The sequence below is a fragment of the Cydia amplana genome, chromosome 6 (genome assembly GCF_948474715.1).
Source record: "Cydia amplana chromosome 6, ilCydAmpl1.1, whole genome shotgun sequence".
NCBI classification, from domain to species: domain Eukaryota; kingdom Metazoa; phylum Arthropoda; class Insecta; order Lepidoptera; family Tortricidae; genus Cydia; species Cydia amplana.
Window position 1 is genome coordinate 17,631,999 of NC_086074.1, and position 19,962 is coordinate 17,651,960.

A 19,962-nucleotide genomic window follows, 5' to 3' on the forward strand; every position below is an offset into this window, starting at 1 on the left:
TAAGTACCTAATCTTGACATCCGCATCCGCATCCGCATCCGCGGATGTGAGACTTTAAATATCCGCATCCGCATCCGCATCCACGGATGTCAAAAAATCGGCATCCGCAACATCCCTGATCCGAACGTCACATTAAAGGGGCCCACTGATTACCAGTCCGCCGACGATATCAGTCTGTCAGTTAAAACAAAAAGTTGACAGTTTCAAACAACTGACAGGCCGATATCGTCCGGCGGACTGATAATCAGTGGGCCTAATTTCTGTTTTTTAAGTACCGATACCTACCTACTCTTTGGCTAATGTCAAACATTCCCACTGAAAACCCCGATGTAATGCATATAAAACCAACGCAATATTTTTTTATTATTTTGTTAAATATGAATAGTTGTAACTGATACAGTTAATTCAGCAAATTACCACACAATGTGGCTGTACGAATACATTAGATGTTACACTTAATTAGAATAAATTCATTCGTAAACGCCGAGCGTGTTTAATTTCCTTGACATTCTACACTGACGGCACGTCATGTCACTGTCAGCGTTACCATTGGAACCAGGCGAGAAACTCGTGAGTTATTGTGTTTTCAATTTAAATCTCTTATTACAAGCTTTTACTTAACTTGCATTATATGTAACTAAGTATGTACGGGTTTTGCTTGCTAAATCTTGCAAGTTAAATTTGACTCACTTCTCGGTTTACGATGAATCTGAAATTTTTCATAGGTAAGTACATATGTAAGTTGGGTGACAATGCAATATTATGGTACCATGGAGCTGATCTTGTGATGGAGACTGGAGGTGGCCATATAAACTCTGTGATAAAACAACGCAACCTTATTGTGTTTGGGGTTTTAAGAGTTGTCTTGATGAGTATTAGTTGTCTGTGGAAAGAAAAGTGCAGTCAGCGATAAAAACTTGCACCAAAAACGTTTTAATGATAAAGTAAGACAATTAGCCTAGACAAGAAAAGACGCATAACCTTAACTCATAGTAATAAAATTAAGTAACCGGTTAAGTTTTATGAAACCCACCCAACGTACAAATAGTACCACTTCCGTTGGTTTCAAATATCCGCACCGCAAAGCTTAAAACACAAACTTACACTTTCAGCTCAACGCGGCGCCTAAAGTCCACAAACTCTCACTAACTGTACGCAGTCACCGTCATTCATCTAGTTCACCACTCGCACAAATAAACTTGCCAAGCTTACAAAAACACAATTACGCTTTCAGCTCAACGCGGCGCCTAAAGTCCACAAACTCTCACTAACTGTACGCAGTTTCCGTCATTCTTTTAGTTCACCACCCGCACAAGTAAACTTGCCGAGCTATACTTAGGTTGTTCTTAAATTTTGGAGCGTTTTAGACTTGATATGCTCCGTATGCTCGGCTTATTTATGAAGAAGATTGTGGGAATGTAAATAGACATGCTAAATAAGTTTAGGTGAAATGGAAACGTAAGAACAGAATTGAGGGTTTATTTTTGAAGATGTCACTTGACAGAAAGGAAATAGAGGTATTACAAATGCAAAGATATATATGTACACAAAAAACGGAACCAAGCATTATTATCGAATTCTGTTAGAAATAGAAATTTGACATAAACTCGAGATCAGTGGAAATTAGGCAATTGTATGACGACTTTCCCACAATTTTCATTACATATTCCATGCACAGTTAGCTTGGCCGGAATCCAGGGTTTGAGAGCATTCGCATAGACTACCTAACTGAATTTAGTGCATCTAAGCCAAAACGTGGAAAACTGCATTCCACTGAAAACTAGGTTACCAACCGTACGACCAAAACTAAATTACAGTGCGGCCAACAAACAGAAGCAACCACGATAAACAATTACCGGCCAGATACAATGGTACCAACATAACATCGAATTTAGTATTACGAAAAGGGCAGTATTTTGTATTAGCGGAATTAGGTATAACTGTAGGGCACACTAAGTAAGTATAAGATTTATATGCTTACGTGCAAGTTTTTGAGAATAATAATAGGAATTCGTACATTTTTGGTCAATATTTAAGTTGATAAGGGTTCCTATTTATTAAATCATTGAAAACATAAATAGAAATATAATACGAACTTTATTTAACAATAAAAACATACTTAATGCAAATAATACAGACACGTATGGTGTATATTATGAAGAGATTCTCACAAAATAAAAAAAGGAGAGTACAAAGGCTTATAATTAAAAAGGGATGCGGCAAAAATCCCATCTCCACCGTGCGTCGATTAAACAACTCATAATATGCAATTAAGTCTAGACTGAGTCTAGAACACCCTACAAGACTATAATTATCTGAAACTACATAGCCTATACGTTCAGTTACTTAAAGCCTCGTATATTACTCAACGTCTACAGTTAAAAATAAACTCTTCATACTAATGCATAAGGTTTAAATTTAGAACAATATCATAAGCTGATACGAGATTATAAGGGTTACAAACTCTTTCATTGTGGCGATGAAACGTGCGTATTTTTTGTTTAGACGATAATAAGACTAAGGATGTATGAAACACACAGGTAGTTAAGACCGTTTTGGATTGAATAGAGGAAGCAGACGATCTATTCAAGCTGTTTGCTTCGCAGCCGTACCTATTGGATATGAGACCGGATTATATTTTCGCTTGAGAAAAATAGACATTAAGGAAAAATAATTGTCTTTCGAATTTGTTATTATTTGTATACAAAAATGATAATACGAGAACATATATTTATTTAACTGTATGCACGAAAAAAAGTCACAATAAAATCGAAAATACATCAATACCAATTAGTTCTGATTAGTTTAAAAAATTAGATCTCAACAAGTACTAACATTGATCTGAAAGAAAATGGAATCACAACTGAATTCTTGGTTAAACTTAAACCGTGGAATAATTCGTGTTAACAAATGATACAGAGATACCGATATTTGAAAATCTGTTATTGATATGTTATCGAAAGTTATTACTCCATACGCATTTCCAATATGACATAATCTTATACCTTTAAACGAGCAGTTCTTGGATATATATTTCGGGAATCTCGGACACGGCTCTAACGACTTCAATGAAATTTGCTAAATGGGGGTTTTTGGGGGCGAAAAATCGATCTAGCTAGGTCTTATCTCTGGGAAAACGCTATTTTTGAGATTTTATATGTTTTCCGAGCAAAGCTCGGTCTCCCAGTTATTAATAACTAGCTTTTGCCCGCGGCTTCGCACGCGCAGGAGCAAACTTTGGACCCCCATTTCACCCCTTTAGGGGATGAATTTTGAAAAATCCTTTCTTAGTGGACCCCTAGACCTTATAAGGAACCTACTTGCCAAATTTGGACTTTCTAGTCTCAGCGGTTTGGGCTGTGCGTTGATTTAAGTCAGTCAGTCAGTCAGTCAGGTCTTTCACGTTTATATATATAGATAATGTACGAACAAAATGACGAATCAGAATCAGACGTATGAATTAAAACAAATGAAAGCGTAATATTACATCTAACTGTAGATTAAAACTACTCAATCCCATTAAAGAGCATAACTAGACATGAACTTACGATACAGTTTCCTGTTATTCCGCCATACAATCTAGTCGTCGTCCAAACGGCCAGTTTACAGCCATTAAGCGACTCTAATACAGCCATTGCTAACAATGACTTCCTGGAAAAAGCGCCATTCTCACTTTCTAAACGTGTTTTGCTGGATAATGGCTTTTTAGCAGACGCTATTTTGTTTAGGGCCACTTGAACCATTCACTAACCCGGGGTTAACCGTTAACCCAGTGTCAAATTGTACTGGTAACCATGGTAACTCCAGGTTTAACCGGTTAACCACTAAGGGTTATATATATTATTAATAATAGCAGGTGCATATGCTAAATATGGTTTCGTTATATCGGATAATGTGAATAAACACTCTTTTAATAGTATACCTACACTAAGATTACTAAGAGTGTATGCGTGTTTCCAGATTATCCGATCCGATGGAGTGACCGGTCATAGTATTTTATAGATGGCGCCAGCATCTTTTTCCTTGCAATCCTTAGAAATTGTATCAAGTTCTGTTTTTTTTTTTTTGGAAATTTTATAGAATAAAACTAGAGACAGGGAGAACCTATGCTACCGCCATCTATGCAAACCTTTGACAGTTTCCAACCCCATTGCCAAAACAGAACTGGCCGCGCACCGTCATAAAATTTCCATCACACCCACGCGTGTCAAAGGTTAAAAATGTCCACATAAACTATGGGCAACCAGAAAATAGTGTAAACAAAGAAAATAATGGCGGTTGTTTATGCCGGGCGTTTTTCAGAATCACCCTTTGCGGCCGAGTTGCGAATCTGGGGGTTATTATGGCGATCGATAAACATGTTTTATGATGTTTAAAGCGTGTGCCTTTGTTGAGATAAATTGACAGATCTGACGAATAGGGTACTCTTGTTTTTTTTTAAACTGGAACTTTAAGTCTGGGTTTGACTTAAAGTCTGGGATTTTACATAACAAAACTACTAAAACTAGTGACAGGTAAAACCTATGCTGGCGCCATCTATAAAAACCTTTGATTGGTGGTTTCCAACCCCATTCTTAGCTAATTACATAATCTTTCCTAATAACTAAAACGACTAACAAACTCACAGATTTGGGTTTTTTGTGTTGCAGGATTCAAGAAATCGTGAGACGACTATTCTCTTAATAAATAAATGAATAAATATTATAGGACATTTTTACACAAATTGATTAAGCCCCACGGTAAGCTCAAGAAAGCTTGTGTTATGGGTACTAGATAGAAAACACCCAAGACTCAGGAACAAATATTTGTGCTCATTACACAAATAAATGCCCTTACTGGGATTCGAACCCAGGACCGCGGCTTCACAGGAAGGGTCACTACCCACTAGGCCAGACCAGTCGTCTAAAAAGTCTCTTCATATCATAAATATCCTTTCAGTATTATTATAAAACGCAATCGCAACTCAACACGAACTCTTCGTTTCTCCGCTCGATTCAAAAATAATTTTAAATTGCAACGAAATTGCGTACCAATGAAAAAGCAATTTCCTCGCCGAATAAAACTGAAAGTAGAGGCTTTCACAGTGAGTCGTGTTTAATGTCCCTGAAAGCTATTAAACAGCGTTTACAGGACACTTATATGGCCAATGAATATTTTATATAGCCCCGAGTGGCCTGGTTTTATTTCGTTACTTTGACGATGATGGTAGTAGGTATGAGACGATTTTTAGTTTAAAATAAATTGTAATAAGTTTTGGAAACTAAAACCGGTGTACAGTATTTGACGTCTTTAATAATTAAGTAGTAACACGAAATCGAAGTATTTCAATACTATACAAAACTCTTAAGTGCACAATTGCACACCTCAATAACAGATAATGATACAAATCACAACCATAAAACTGTGACAATTGGCCCCCTTATCGCTAAAGAGAGGCCTTCTTACATTGCAGGATTAAAATGTAATGACTCAAACACTGTAGGAAGTGAACTAATCGATCCTAAAACAGTCAATACATACATTCATCAAAGGCATACCTTCAGAGCCCCACTCCAAAACTAAACAAATGAGTGACGCGTTGCTATTGGCAACATTGTATGGCTCATTTGTTAGGTATTTCATTACCTATGTCTGAAGCAGGCACCGCTTGACAAGGGCCGGACCCAAAGCGTACAACTTTATTCAACAACCAAACGACAGTAAAATCAACTTCAACGATGATGCAATAGAGACTAAAGATGATGAAAGAACTAACTTGGTAAATTATTTGGAAAGTTTTGATTTTAATAATGTACATGCAAATTCAAATCATAATGTAAATACAGATAAGGTTGATATTGATAAAATTTAAGAAATATTGTATGTTTAAAGGTATCAGGTAGTGTTAACATTAATATGCGGGTTTGTTTAGATGTGACCTCAATTATTCAGGCGTTTAACAGGAAGTAAGGATTAATGGATGGAGAAGGGTTTATTACGGAATTTAAACCGAATTATTGTTTATTCATAAATTGTTGGGAAAGCTATTCAAGTGTGATGACACAATTAGCCTTTATTGGATGTAGTTTTAGTTTTACTAGTTGTCCAATCAAGTGAAGTAATAGAACCGTTACTAAAACTCGAATTACGAACGTAAGTCGCTGAAAAGACGAAAGAAAATCCTCTGTACGCATAATCTTATCAGAAACATCTTTCCATCAGGTACTATCATCCTGTTATCTATCGCCTTCATAATTCAATATGACAAAGACTCAATCTTCCACAGATGGCGCATTTCCTTGTAGCAAATCAGTATATAACGCCGGAGCTAATCACCTGGAAACTATTCTCTATTCAGAAGCTTGAAATTTTACACAAAAAATGGTCCACGGTGTCTCTCGTGCCCACCTGGCCAGTTTTCGCAGAGCTCTGGAACTTCCACGAAAACCCCCGACGAAGAATGTTTGAATAGATATCAGGGAGGGTGGGAAGCTCTAGTGATTCTGGCGCGTAGGGAAGAGAACGATGTGCTCACTCAACCGTTGTTTCCAAGTGATTTGACGTGTCATTGCCATGACTCCGTATGACAGATAAAGTTAAATATCAGGCGAACGAAATCCAAAGTCGCACGCGAATATTCTTCAGATGTTCGTGACAACGCAATAATCGTAATGGCTTACTTGTAATGCGATGGTCGTCGTAAATTTTGGGCTTGTTTATGCCTTTATTTTGACATGGCTTTTGAGGTCAATGACCGCGGTGAGCTTTATGATGTTATTGTCTATGACACAGTCACATTGTACAATTTGTACATGCTTACATAATACATAGGTTTGAAAATACAGTATATTCAATTGCAAGTTTTAACGGTACATAACTGTAGGTACTGTTATGCAGCTAGGTATATCTAATATTGCATATAGGTACCTACTATATTCTAAATAGTTATTCAGAATATTTATTTCCCAAGTAATAAGCCATCCAAGTTTTGCTAAAGAAACGCAGCCTAACTTTTTCAATAAAAATATTAAATTACCAAGTCACATCCCAGCAGGACGTCTCGGAATCAAAAATTAATTTTCTCGGCTACAAAATATTTTCCTCCAAAACGGGTGATCGGTTATTTCAAGATTACCATTTTGTGCGGGATGGGTTTCCGCATGTTATTGGCAGTTGAGATTAGACGACGGAACCTGCTCAGACTTCTTGGAGGCGTTTGATAAAGCTAATATAGGCTATAATACGGAATATTCCGTATAAAAGTTGTACACTTAGTGCCACCGCACACTAGCGTCTTTTGAGCGTCCGCGTCTAGTCAGCGCTATGGAGCAGCAGCCATAGAGTTGACTAGACTCCGACGCCAGGAAGACGCTAGTGTGGGGTGACCCTTACAAGCAAATAGAATTTATTTAATTGAAAATAGGAAATAGTCATTAAAGTAATTATACATTACAACCGTGAGAATGTTTGTGTAAATACACCTGATAAATTAAAAAAAATCTTATCACAAATAATAAAACGTCCATTCTGATTAGGATTTTAATTTATTGAACGTTTATTGCTGATTTATTTAAAACATAAACTTAAGCTTAAAACTATAAACCTGTCAACGTTACATTTCATACAAAAACATTCATAATCGTTCCTAATTACATTCCTAAAATTACAAAAAAATATGCAATAATTGACACTAATAATAGTTATTTTTCTAAAATGTCCATGTCTGCATTTTACTATAGGATAAATTACACTCTGTTAACAGAAAATTATCACAAAAGTCCCTAAATGATAAATAAGTTCGATATTTCCTAAATATAAAACTTTTCGAAAATATTATTTTTTGTTTATTTTCGCTCTCCTGCTAACCAATGTAAGTGGCGTATGTCACAAACGTATTCTCACCCGGTGCAATCTCTAAATCTTGCATCAAAAATAAACGCGTCACCACATTATCCTAATCGAAACCTCAACACATATTTAGTTGATGGGAAAAAGAGTATAAATCTGTCATTTTCAGACTGCTGAATCACGTTAATAAATTTAAGGAAACTGCACACCCTCTTTGACGCATCGACATCGACGCAATGGGGGACGGCTGATAAGGGCACCTTTGGAAACAGGTGACGATCGATTATTGCAAAAACGTAACAAATATTTTGACAAATTTAAAATTTCATCTCAATGTGGTGATGGTAGCCATTATTGGAAAATACTAGATTAATTATTAGTTTCTAATGACATAATAATAACATAAGGATTTATTATTCCTTATTTTGCCGATAATAATTTTAACTGCGTTTATTAAAGTTATATTCGATAGTATATTCTTACTTCTCTAAATAGACAAAAATAGTATTAAAAAAACACAACACTTTTAATTGATATAAAAAACACATTTTTTTTCATTAGTTTATTTGTGAACAAAAACTTGACTTAAATACATTTCATGTAAAGCCCTTCAATAGTATTTTTATTTAATAATTATTCAAGTAATATATTTATTTATTTATTTTTATAGATGGGTTACAATTCACAAATTTTCATTAGGTACACATTCTAATATAATAAGTAATAAAACACACACATTAAAATTAACATATAACTATAGGACAGTTCACACACAATAAATAAATAACTTCAATATATCTAATAATTATTATTATTCTGTATCTTAACATTTCATATATTCTCAGGAACAACGCTATTGTTATTACAAATGGCTTATTCTGCAGTTGCACTAATAAAGATGTAGTGTATCATTTTGAAAAGGTGCTTGAGTTCGATATGTATTTTATCAATCTTAGTCAAGTAGTAGATTACTGCAATATACAAGAGAAGTCTGCAATGATTTTGATAGCATATGCAGTGCAAGCGTTATTTATACTTAATAATTTGATTGAAGTACGAGGGTTAAAATAACACTTGCACTGCGTGTGCTATCAAAATCGTTGCAGACTTATCTCGGTCTAATTCTATCATTATTTGTTCATCATCACTTAAAACTGCAGTAATTCGTGAACATAACAAAAAACTAAACTATTCAGCTTTTACGGATTTATTAAAACGTCTTCAGAGTTAGAGGCGATCACAAACCTGTCAGTATAATTAGGGTTAATGTCAAGACATAAGTTAACAATACTATTGGAAAAGTTTAAAAACATAACTTTTCGACCGGCTTTATCCAAATCTTGAATCACAGACATGAGGTTTGAAGCCACGGTGGAGTCCATTTTTTTGAAATTTGAACCATCTATGATAATTGCTGCATTTATTACATCTTGAGATGCTTGCAATACTTTGCGCCGAAAATGTTCTGCAGCACAATATGACAATTTATCAGGTAACAGTATTGATAAGTATTCCCCTTTTTCGCATAATATTGTAGTTATTTCCACAGATGGCCGTGAGACTGTATACAATAATATCGCAGCGTTCATAACTATTCCAGCAACAATCCCGTATTCTAATCCGATTGATAAAGAAAACGCCATTGTAATAAGTAACAAAAATAATTCGATTTTGCTGTTCCTCCATAATCTTCCAAATATATCGAAATCTATCATAGAAAACATTGCTGTTATAATTAAACCAGCCAGTGATGCTTTAGGTATGAAATAAAATGTAGACGTTAATATACTCAAAGCTAATAATATTATAAAACCAGTAAAGACACCACCTGCAGGAGTGTGTACTCCTGAAGCATTATTTATAGCTGTTCGTGTGAATGAGCCAGTTATAGGCATGCTTTTAGTAAATGAGCTAACTATGTTGCATATTCCTAATGCCATCATTTCTTGAGTGGCATCTACGGGTTTGCCTCCTGCAAAGGCTTTTGCAATCGCCACGGATTCAAAAATAGCTACTAAGGGTAACACTATAGATTGAGGCCCCAGGACTGACATCATGTCACTAAATGAATAGGTTTCGTTACCTACGGTTGTACTAAAAGGCGGTGGTTCTATTTTCGGTAGTCCACTGCCAATATCACCAATCAGAATTAGAGGTTCCGAGCCTGTCGCTACCTTCAGGATATATGCTATGACCATACCTATTATAACAACCACAGCATTTCTAGCGAGTGAAACAAACCATCGAACTTGCTTTGTTAAGCCGTCAGTACGGCTGCACCCTTGCCCAATATTCTTCAACACCAAAAGTATACCGATCGTTAAAAATCCAAGAATCGGATCCCATACTTTAATACTCTTAAAGTTGATTACAAAATTGTACAAGGATTCTGAAAAGTAATTTCCTGATTTTCCGTCGAGGCCAAATATCGACTTCAATTGGCCTGCAGCTATTTGTAAAGCAGCGGCGGTTGTGAATCCGCTAATGACTGGCAACGATATAAATTCAACCAAAAATCCAAGATGCAGTATCCCCATACAAAGTTCCACCAGTCCAGATAGGAATGATGCTAAAACAGCGAAGTCTGCTGAATAGCCGGAGACGTATTTCGATACCATTGCAGACATGATGGCTGTAGGTCCAACAGTAACATCCTTGCAGCTTCCGAAGAATAAATAAACAAATCCTCCCATTAATCCTGCATAAAGACCGTATTCAGGGGACAGACCAGCTACGACAGCATATGCAATGCCTTGAGGAATAGCTGTGAGACCCACTGTGATTCCCGCAATTATATCTTGGATCAGTTTCGTCAGATTGTATTCCGGTAGCCATTCCGTTATAGGTAGTCTTTTCTTCACTGTCTTCACACTACACAGGTCTTTGGAACATTTTTTCAGTCTTCTACGTACTTTATTTCCATTTTCACTGGTTACAGTCAGAACTGTCATAATTTCAACGAGCTTCACGTGATTTAGTTCGGATAGCTACCGGGGGAAAATGTTAAAAGGCATATCGATAAGACGCTTATCGGTATCATTTGAGTGCTGATCGTGATATTAGTGATCTTGAGAGATAATATTGAGAAAACGAGATTGATAGCGGGATTGATAATTTGAATCAAATATTATGCAAAAATGGCTGTTTGACTGTTTACTTCCACAGTTAAATTGCTCCTAAGATGTTTTGGGGTAACTTCGAAAGTAGTGTTATTTTGAGAATTGCAAATATGTACTAAACTAGAAGAACTTTCGACTGTAGCAACAGTAAGGATGCCTTGGCAAGAATTGCAGTAGCACAGGAATTGACAAAGTATGAAATGCATCTGGTTTAGTAATTACTTATGAATTGAATTCATTTATATAGTAAGTAGGTATACACTTACAGCTTGCAGTGCTTTCTAATGAAATTAATTTTTTTTTGGAACACACTTTTGAAGATCAGGTTTTTTATCTACTTATACTCACAGTATATTTTTATTAAATAGTCCAGATAATAACAAGTTGATATTGCAAAGGTATTACTTTAGTAGGGTCCAAAAATGGTAAAATAACGAATACTTGTGATTAATGATCATTAATATTAATAAACATTTAATTACGGCAAATATATCTATATACTTACAAATAATTTCAAAAAATATAAAAAATAGTGTTACCTCTAATTGTCATAAAAGCATGAGAGTAAACATACAATTACCACATAAGAAGTTACTATACTTACTTTAGTATATTTACAACTTTATACATTTACAAATAAAAAAAACTTAAATTACTGTACAAAAAGACATACACAACTGCTACATCCGACTTTATTCTAAAAAAAACTACTCCACGTTCAGCTTATAAGTAGTGTAGTCAGGGAGTATTATGTCAAGTTCCTTACTTGTGTAAAAATAGTAAGGTACCTATCTTAAAATCTACACTACTACCAATATCTGTGAAAACGCTATTCACAGGACATTAATTCTACCTACTTTTGTAATATTGCATTTGGTTTTTTATTTAAAATCCCTATAAAAATATTTATGTAAACCCGTCAATAAAATAAAATAAAATGCCTACATATAGTGATAACATTATATACAAACAGTACTTTCACATAGCTTAATTAAAACTTAAAAATAAAACAAGAGAATACTACAATTAGATAACATACAATTCAATACATCAATCTTGTCACGATCACGATGTTAATAAAATTTCGAGTTCTCGAGAATCTTCTACACGAGAAGCAATTAAAAAATTGTTCTCAAATTCCGGAGTAATTTCTAGACATAATTTTTCTAACCTAGCACTAAAGTTCAAGAAAACTATTCTTTGACAACGATTGTGCAGTAATTTGACCACGGACATAAGATTTGAAGCTACTGTTGTGTCCATGGTTCTCATGTTTGAACCGTCCAAAATGATAACGGAACTTAAAGAACATTGATGTGAAACTTTCTTTACTTCATCACGAACATGCTCGGCAGAGCAGTACGACATATGCTCAGGCAAATGCACAATAATCAACTCTGATTTATCACCCTGAATCGTGTTAATGTCTACAACAGGCTTTGATGAAATATATAGTAAAATGAAAGCCTCTGTGGCAATACCTGCTAACATACCATATTCCAGCCCAAAACATAAGCAAATTATAACTGTAATATTCCATGTAACAAATTCCTTTTTACATATCTTCCATAATTTGACAAACATCGCAAAATCAAGCATAGTCATCATTGCTGAGATAATCAAACCGCCTAAGAGAGCTTTCGGGATAAAGTAAAATGCTGAAGTCAATAAACTTAATGCTAGAAGAATTAATAAACTAGTAAAGATGCCTCCTCCAGGAGTCTGAACCCCTGACGCATTATTCAAAACAGAACGCGAAAATGATGCCGATAAAGGCATACTTCTACAGAAAGACCCCAATAAGTTAATAACACCGAGAGCAATCAATTCTTGACTAGCATCCATAGTATTTTCCCCGGCGAACGCTTTATTAATAGCTATACTTTCAAGAATAGAAACAAAAGGTATGACTATTGCACTAGGACCGAGCGCTTGTAACATTTCAGTAAACGTGTATGTTTCGTCACCAACCATGCTACTAAAAGGTGGAGCTGCCACTTGTGGGAAACCTCCTTCTATATCTCCTATTAAAACTAAAGGTTCTTCGCCCGTGGTTTTTAATAAAATGTATGTTACCGCCATACCTATGACAATAACTACAGCATTACGAGATAACGAAACAAACCACCTTAAACGTTTCAAAACGCCGTCGGACCGATTGCAACCGTTCCCTACCCATTTCAAAAATAAAAGCAAAGCAATTGTAGATAAACCTAGAGAAGCTTCCCAAACCTGGATTGTCTTCATATTCTTTACAAAATTTTGCATAGACTCCAGGAACGTGGTTCCTGAGGATCCTTGAAGCCCTAGTAATGATTTAAACTGCGATGTTATAATTTGCGAGGCAGCTGCTGTAGTAAATCCACTGATAACTGGTTTTGATATATAGTTAACTAAAAATCCAAGTCGGAATACACCCATTGACAATATAATAATACCGGTCATGAAGGCTGCCAAAACAGCAAAGTCGGCAGAGTAACCAGCAACGTATTTTGAAAGCAGCGTTGACATGATGGCGGTTGGTCCGATGGTAATGTCTTTGCAGGTACCAAGGAACAGGTAAACAACACCTCCTACCAATCCTGAATAAAGTCCATATTCTGGAGACAAGCCAGCTACATCAGCATATGCCAGGCCTTGGGGGATAGCAGTTAGTCCAACAGTGATCCCAGCAATCATATCCAGCATTAATTTCGATAATGTATACTCCGGTAGCCATGTTGTTATGGGTAGTCTCTTTTTAATTGTTTCAACACTGCATAACTTCTTTTCTACACAAGACGATGGTGGTCGATCTTCATTTGAAGTTTGGTCTTCTGTTTTAATATTTGAAAGCGTCATGGTTTTTAATGTTATACTACTTGTATGAGAGCGCGACCATTTGCCTAGACATTGAAGTAAGGACTGACTGAAGGTTTAGTTGAAAGTCGCCTATCATTGAATGAACGCCTTGATATGTTCATTTGTCAAGATAGTCTACTATTCCTTGTCATAATTTTTTAGGGTTTCTTGACTTGTTTTATGTTTGAAAAGAACCGTGTTTTTCACCATTCATAATTGTCTCAAAATACTGATTAGGGCGGTTAATTTTAGTATGGAGATCAAAGTATTTCCAAATTGTATTATGTGGTTAGACAGCGACAAAAATTTTATACAGAACACTCCGCGTTACAGACGGTTATTTTACTTCTCAATCTCTTTATCTTATTAAGTACACGATAGTGATGGATACAAATATGACAAAGCGTGTAAACTCCCAGCTACCGTCAAAAATGTCACGACGAACACAATAATAGTCATTGTTTTCGTCCTAGTTACCTACGTAATTTGGAGTCTTCCCAGTATGTAATTGTATTTTTGGCACGTGACAGCCTAACTCATGATGATGATATGATTGTCTATGCAACGAAATATGATAAATAAACATTTTAAAAAAGCCAAGTAAAATGTAGCCTTAACTCATAAGGTAATTGACATAAATGCATCGTGATATGTACCGGGTGCAACTTGTTGGCGCTGTCAATAAGGTTATTTTTTACAGAAGGTGAAATTCCCTAAGGTCTAAACTCCTTTCCACAATAAGCTTCAATATTTATATGGGTACTGTTTTTGTTGTTTATTTTATTTTGTTATCCACTATCAAAGATAAGCAAGAGTTCAACAACCACCTGATACCGTTCTTACCCTTCAAGCTAAATCCTTAACAAGCCCTTTTCAAAGCCCACTTTTTAATTCCACACGCATGTCGCCATACGTCGTGATGCTATCGACATTTCAGCCGACCAACGATAGCAGGAGCATTCCCAACTATTACTGAGTAAACCACTATAAATATGAGCTTCAGATTCATACAATGATGTATTATAGACGAACTAACTTATACTGGTTAGTTAAAATCATGCTGATGGTGAGCGACGGGAAACTTTCCAGCATCGAGTCCGGGTTGGCCAGATAAGGGTGTGATGGAGGTGCACGTGGCCACGCATATGTTTCTGGCATTACGGAGAACCAAGTTACATGTGCTGATAAACCATTTGAAATTAACCTTTATTAAGATGGACATAGAGTATCCGCCGGTTGCCTTCTGTTGTTGGTGTTGGTCTTTGTACAGTTCTGTCTGCGGCGTTGTAGTTGTAAATAAAACTTTTAGTTCTATTGTTATAGGGTTGTGAATAGAATGGAGTGGCGTTAGGGATTGTTTTGATACTTTTTGTTAGGTTTATGCTAAATTCGCAAATTAGCTTTTTGCTTCAGCTTAACTAATTGAAAAATCTTTAGCGCCCCGTGGAGGCAGTTTACATTAAAAATCAGTTTAGCAAACTTGGGGGGGTCTTATATTGTAAGGTTAGTTTGTAATTACGACTGGCTAGTTTCATAAACTTTGTGTTGGAGTTTTGTAAAGTTTATGTTGAAGCTGTACATACACATTAGAAAAATACCTATCCGCTGTATGTCCGTTAAACTTTTACTACGGGAAAGTGTAGCCTGGGTAACAGACGAAACTATGTAGATGTACGACTAATAAGACTCTAAAGGGGCCCACTGATTACCAGTCCGCCGGACGGTATCGGCCTGTCAGTTGTTCGGAGCTGTCAACTTTTTGTTCTAACTGGCAGGCCGATATCGTCCGGCGGACTGGTAATAAGTGGGCCCCTTTATGATTTAAAAATGAATTGTTTGGTAGGTACAGAAGTGGCCTTTTAAAAACCTGTCCTTGTTTGACTTGTGTGTAACAACGATGCCTGAAAATACATTACGGACTTATATGTGCATAATCTGATGGTGAAAATGATGATGATAACATCTTAGCCCACCCATTTAACATATTCACCGCCGAGCTACGGTCGTAGCCGATAACAAAACGACAACGTGTGTGTAGCGCTGAAAGGGTTAAAAAGGATCCAATTAAGGCAAAAAAATCTTCCTCCTGCACCAAAGTTGCCAAAATATAAACTATACTTAATCAACATTAAATATAAAGTTTATTTTTCATAAACTCCAAAGCACTTAAAAAAACTTAAACATCATTAATTACTTCCACGTCATTAACTTTAAATCCGGTTTTAAGCAACTATTCAATTTTTAATACGATTAAAGCCCTCGTCAATAGCTTAATAATTGTTAGGTGGGGTGACGATCAATCATGGTGCGATGATTACTGACTTTTATCAGTGGGGAGGTTTTAAAACTGAATGAAAACGTGAGAACTAATATAGGTACATATTTTTCAATAAAATTAAAATAGGTAAATTAATAAACTCCCAAGCGAGGTTTTCTCGAGGGACTAAGTATGAAAATAAGTGTACATTTTTCTACAGATTTGGCAACGCGCACGTATCTCCTAGACCACGACGAGAGATAATTGAATTATTACATACACACATGACTCTACAGTCTCTAAAAAATGGTTATCCTATTTGCTAAATAGGTAGAAAGGGAAGGTACCAACAAAATAAATCTATAAAAAAAATATTATTATGGTTTTTCCCTTGAACCCTTAAAATACCGTGTCCAAAAGCAAAAGTTGGCATTTCTATTAAAAGTTGAACACGACACTTGCATTTTAGATTTTTATGTTATTTCCACTGCTATTTCGATCCTAATACGAGAATAAAAGTGTCCCCAAAATGTCGTACAATTTTCTCAGTAAAAATAGAAAAAGCTCGTGATTCTGAGTAGAAATAATATAAAAATTCCCCATTTTAACACAAAATGTTTGGTACAACTTTAAATACAAAAATATCTAAGTATCAAATTTACAAAATCTGAACACATGAATGTCAAGTGCGCAAATATCTTTGATATCCTATCTAACATCAAAATCATTTTCCTTAACATAGATTATCTTAAAAACCTACAAGACAAAGAAAGTAAAAATGTTGATATGATGTCTGGCAAGAAAAATCTATTAGCCAAGAAAAAGCTATATATCTGTGGTAAGCTTTATCAACGGTTTTCCCAAAAGTTATATAATCTTATGGCCTTTTTATAACTACATCCTGAAATAGTTGATTTCCCTCTAGCCGCCCGTAAATAAAAACTTGCCAAGACAAACACAATTTTGACTAATATAATATGTCTATGTCAAAATGAAAATCCAAAATCAAAGGAATGGACAACCTTTTTATAGGCCTCTGAGCGGCGAGAGGTCTTCAACAAATAAATAGTATAAGTGATTGACATAAAACCGCAAATTTCTAGGAAATATTTAGTTGAAAATTGATAACTTTGCGATTGTATCCTATAAATAAATGATGAAGATTATCAGCGTATACGAATATGAATCCATTGTAACCCTTCCCTGCTTCAGGGGTGCCAAAGACCCCAAAACTTGTCTGATATATAGCAGAATTAATACCCACTTAGAATTAAGCCTCCAGAATCCATTGTCGCAAAATGTTCCGAGTTTCAGACAATTGAGTGACAAATACTAAGAGATTTAAGTTTTGAGTTGTGGACTAAATTTAATTATTGTTGGAAATCAAGCCCGGATAGATTTAGAACAGTAAGTTTGTGTTAAGTTTAGGAGAATAGAATGGATTACATTTGTAGTTCTGTCATTTTGGAAAAGTTACTTACCTAATAAATAATTAAGTGACTGTAATTATAATTTCTTATGTTGACAGCTTTGCTTACCTGAAACAAAAGTATTTAAAATTAGGATTTAATGTATAGGTAATATTGATAATGGCTAACATATTTGAATCGTAATTATTGATCAAAAATACTTTAAAGATATTCTAATGGCTAAGTTTCTTTCCTGAAATAAACTTATCAAAACTAAGTACCTCCCTAAATTATTTGAATGCCGCAATATGATAATACATCATACTAAAGGTTTACTAATGAATGGGCCATAAACTTTTCCCAAAGTATCACATCACTAAGTATTTTACCCAAATTATTATTTCAATTAAAGCAACAATTTGAAACAGTGAAAAATAAAATCCTGTAAATAAATATATCTCTTTTTGTTATTTTTATTATTATCGCCAATTTTTATATCAGATCGCGGACTCAACCACCACCAAAATTCCAATTTTTCACGCTCCTTTGTACCAATGTTTCAATAAATTAGCAACAACACAAACACAACCCAAACAAGACCATACCTCATCTTCGACTCATCGGGCCGTCGGCAGCAGGCGATTAATTCACGGGCCGAATTAATACCGTAGAGTAAACGGAACGCGGCGGGTCGGAACAGTCGGAACCCCCGGCGGCGGGAGGGTTAACGCCTCGATTGCTTTGTATGGGTAATAAATGTTTTATTAGTAAGCTTGTGATTAAGATGAGAGAATGCGTAGGTGTTTCTGCGAATTAAGTTTAAGTGATAGGTTAATTATTATAATTTTTCATAATAACAAACATAGCAGCAAACGTTAATAAAACAAGCGAAGCTCTGAAAGGAAATTGTACACCTAAGCCCGTACCATGAGTCACTGACAGTGTCAAAACTGACATTTACGCTATCGAGAACGTAATTTACTTTCTATACATCTCGTTTGCACTAATATGCGAGTACGAGCGAGATGTATAGAAAGTAAATTACGTTTTCGACGGCGTTTATGTCAGTGACAAACTGATGGTAGCCGTACAGTAAATACATATATGTACTTCTGTATTCATAAACCAAATAACTGCAGATAAAAAGATATGAAAACAATTTAAGTGTAGGTATTTGGCAATGTTCATATCTCCTGGCTTTTTTAATCTGCATTTCCACCATAAAAATAACATATTCATTCGATTGCGCGAACCGAACTGTTGCCAAGTTTCGAACAACGAAATGAAAAGCCGGGACAAATCTCCGGGAAGTCCATACAGACGTTACAAGGTCCGTATTCAGACTTAAAAATAGCATAACCGCATGATACTAGCAACCGGGTATCTCACTTGCACCCATAATTTGGAAAGAGACTCCAATAAGATTACTATCATGTTGGGTAGCCGTCGTTATATTTTTGAAATTCGAATACGCTTCGCGTTCTTGAAATGTGTTGGAATGGTACCAATACGCTGGAGGTCAGTTTTACTCAAGGGTATATTATTGCATAGAAGAAAAAAGTAGTAAGGATACGTGGAAATTTTTGGTGTCTTTTTGTAAAGGAATGAACGGTATAACGGTAGATGTGGTTGTTATCTTAGGTAGTCTAAAGCATGTCTAAAGTACCTCGTTAACCTCTCATCAAGCCTTAAGCACATTAAATTACTAACGTAATTAAGTTTTAGTGTAAAGTAATAAAGATCAGTTTTGCTCCTTTATTATAGTTTCTATTGCATTTAAGTAAAGTGGATTTTTTTGGGATGAGCTTATTAGATATGCAAAATCGCAAAAGCAAGGAATCAAGAAAGGTTTTTTGCATTTTCGTTTTCATGCAAATAATAAGCCAGAACATTCCGCAGTGCTCATTTATTTATTGACATGGACGCAATCCAATTTCTTTAAAAATAAAATGGCGTACTCAAAACTAACGACATACAGGCATCGTTAAAACTAATATATAGCGAACGCAACGACTATAGTAGCCTTGACTTTGCCAAAATCAGCGTCTAGACACCCTGGGCAGACCACTCATGTGTTGAATATTTAAATTATGTAAATAATATAGAAGACGACAAGATTTATTACGGCTTCTGTGTATCATATCGTGACATTTTTAAAGATGCACTTGAGTGTGCTTGACACTGAAATGTTCTTTGCAATTTATTACCTATCTACAACTAAGAAAAGAATGTAGAAAAGTGGTCGAAGATTTTAATTCATGAGTTATGACCCATTTCGTACCTTGTCACAGTGACTATCAATATGAAAGTCGCTATACGCCTCATACTATTGTCACTGTGACAAGGAACAAAATGGGTCCGAAATTAAAATCTTTGACTGTACTTAAACGGAATATTGCGTAAATATCTAAATCATACCAACTTAATTGTTCATGTTCAAACTCAACTTCAAACTCCTAGAGAACTGTCAATTTTTAAACCGATTATATATGTAACGATATATTAAGCA

At 35.4% G+C, this 19,962-nt stretch overlaps 3 protein-coding genes across 6 annotated transcripts in view; all 3 read right to left on the bottom strand.

The window, feature by feature from the left end:
- The window catches only part of LOC134648992 (uncharacterized), a 561,268-nt gene that overhangs the window by 282,437 nt on the left and 258,869 nt on the right, over window positions 1-19,962 (bottom strand). The window lies entirely within an intron of this gene.
- Window positions 1-19,962, bottom strand: part of LOC134648995 (23 kDa integral membrane protein-like) — a 349,619-nt gene that overhangs the window by 34,449 nt on the left and 295,208 nt on the right. The gene's annotated exons all lie outside the window — the stretch shown is intronic.
- Window positions 9,027-10,803, bottom strand: LOC134649274 (sodium-independent sulfate anion transporter-like). Its single transcript, XM_063503998.1, has one exon. The coding sequence runs from the start codon at window positions 10,776-10,778 to the stop codon at window positions 9,027-9,029; it is 1,752 nt and encodes a 583-aa protein (XP_063360068.1). The 5' UTR covers window positions 10,779-10,803.

Bases quoted from the DNA above. Each gene is read 5' to 3' on its own strand.
- LOC134649274 (XM_063503998.1), bottom strand. From the start codon at position 10,778: ATGACAGTTCTGACTGTAACCAGTGAAAATGGAAATAAAGTACGTAGA.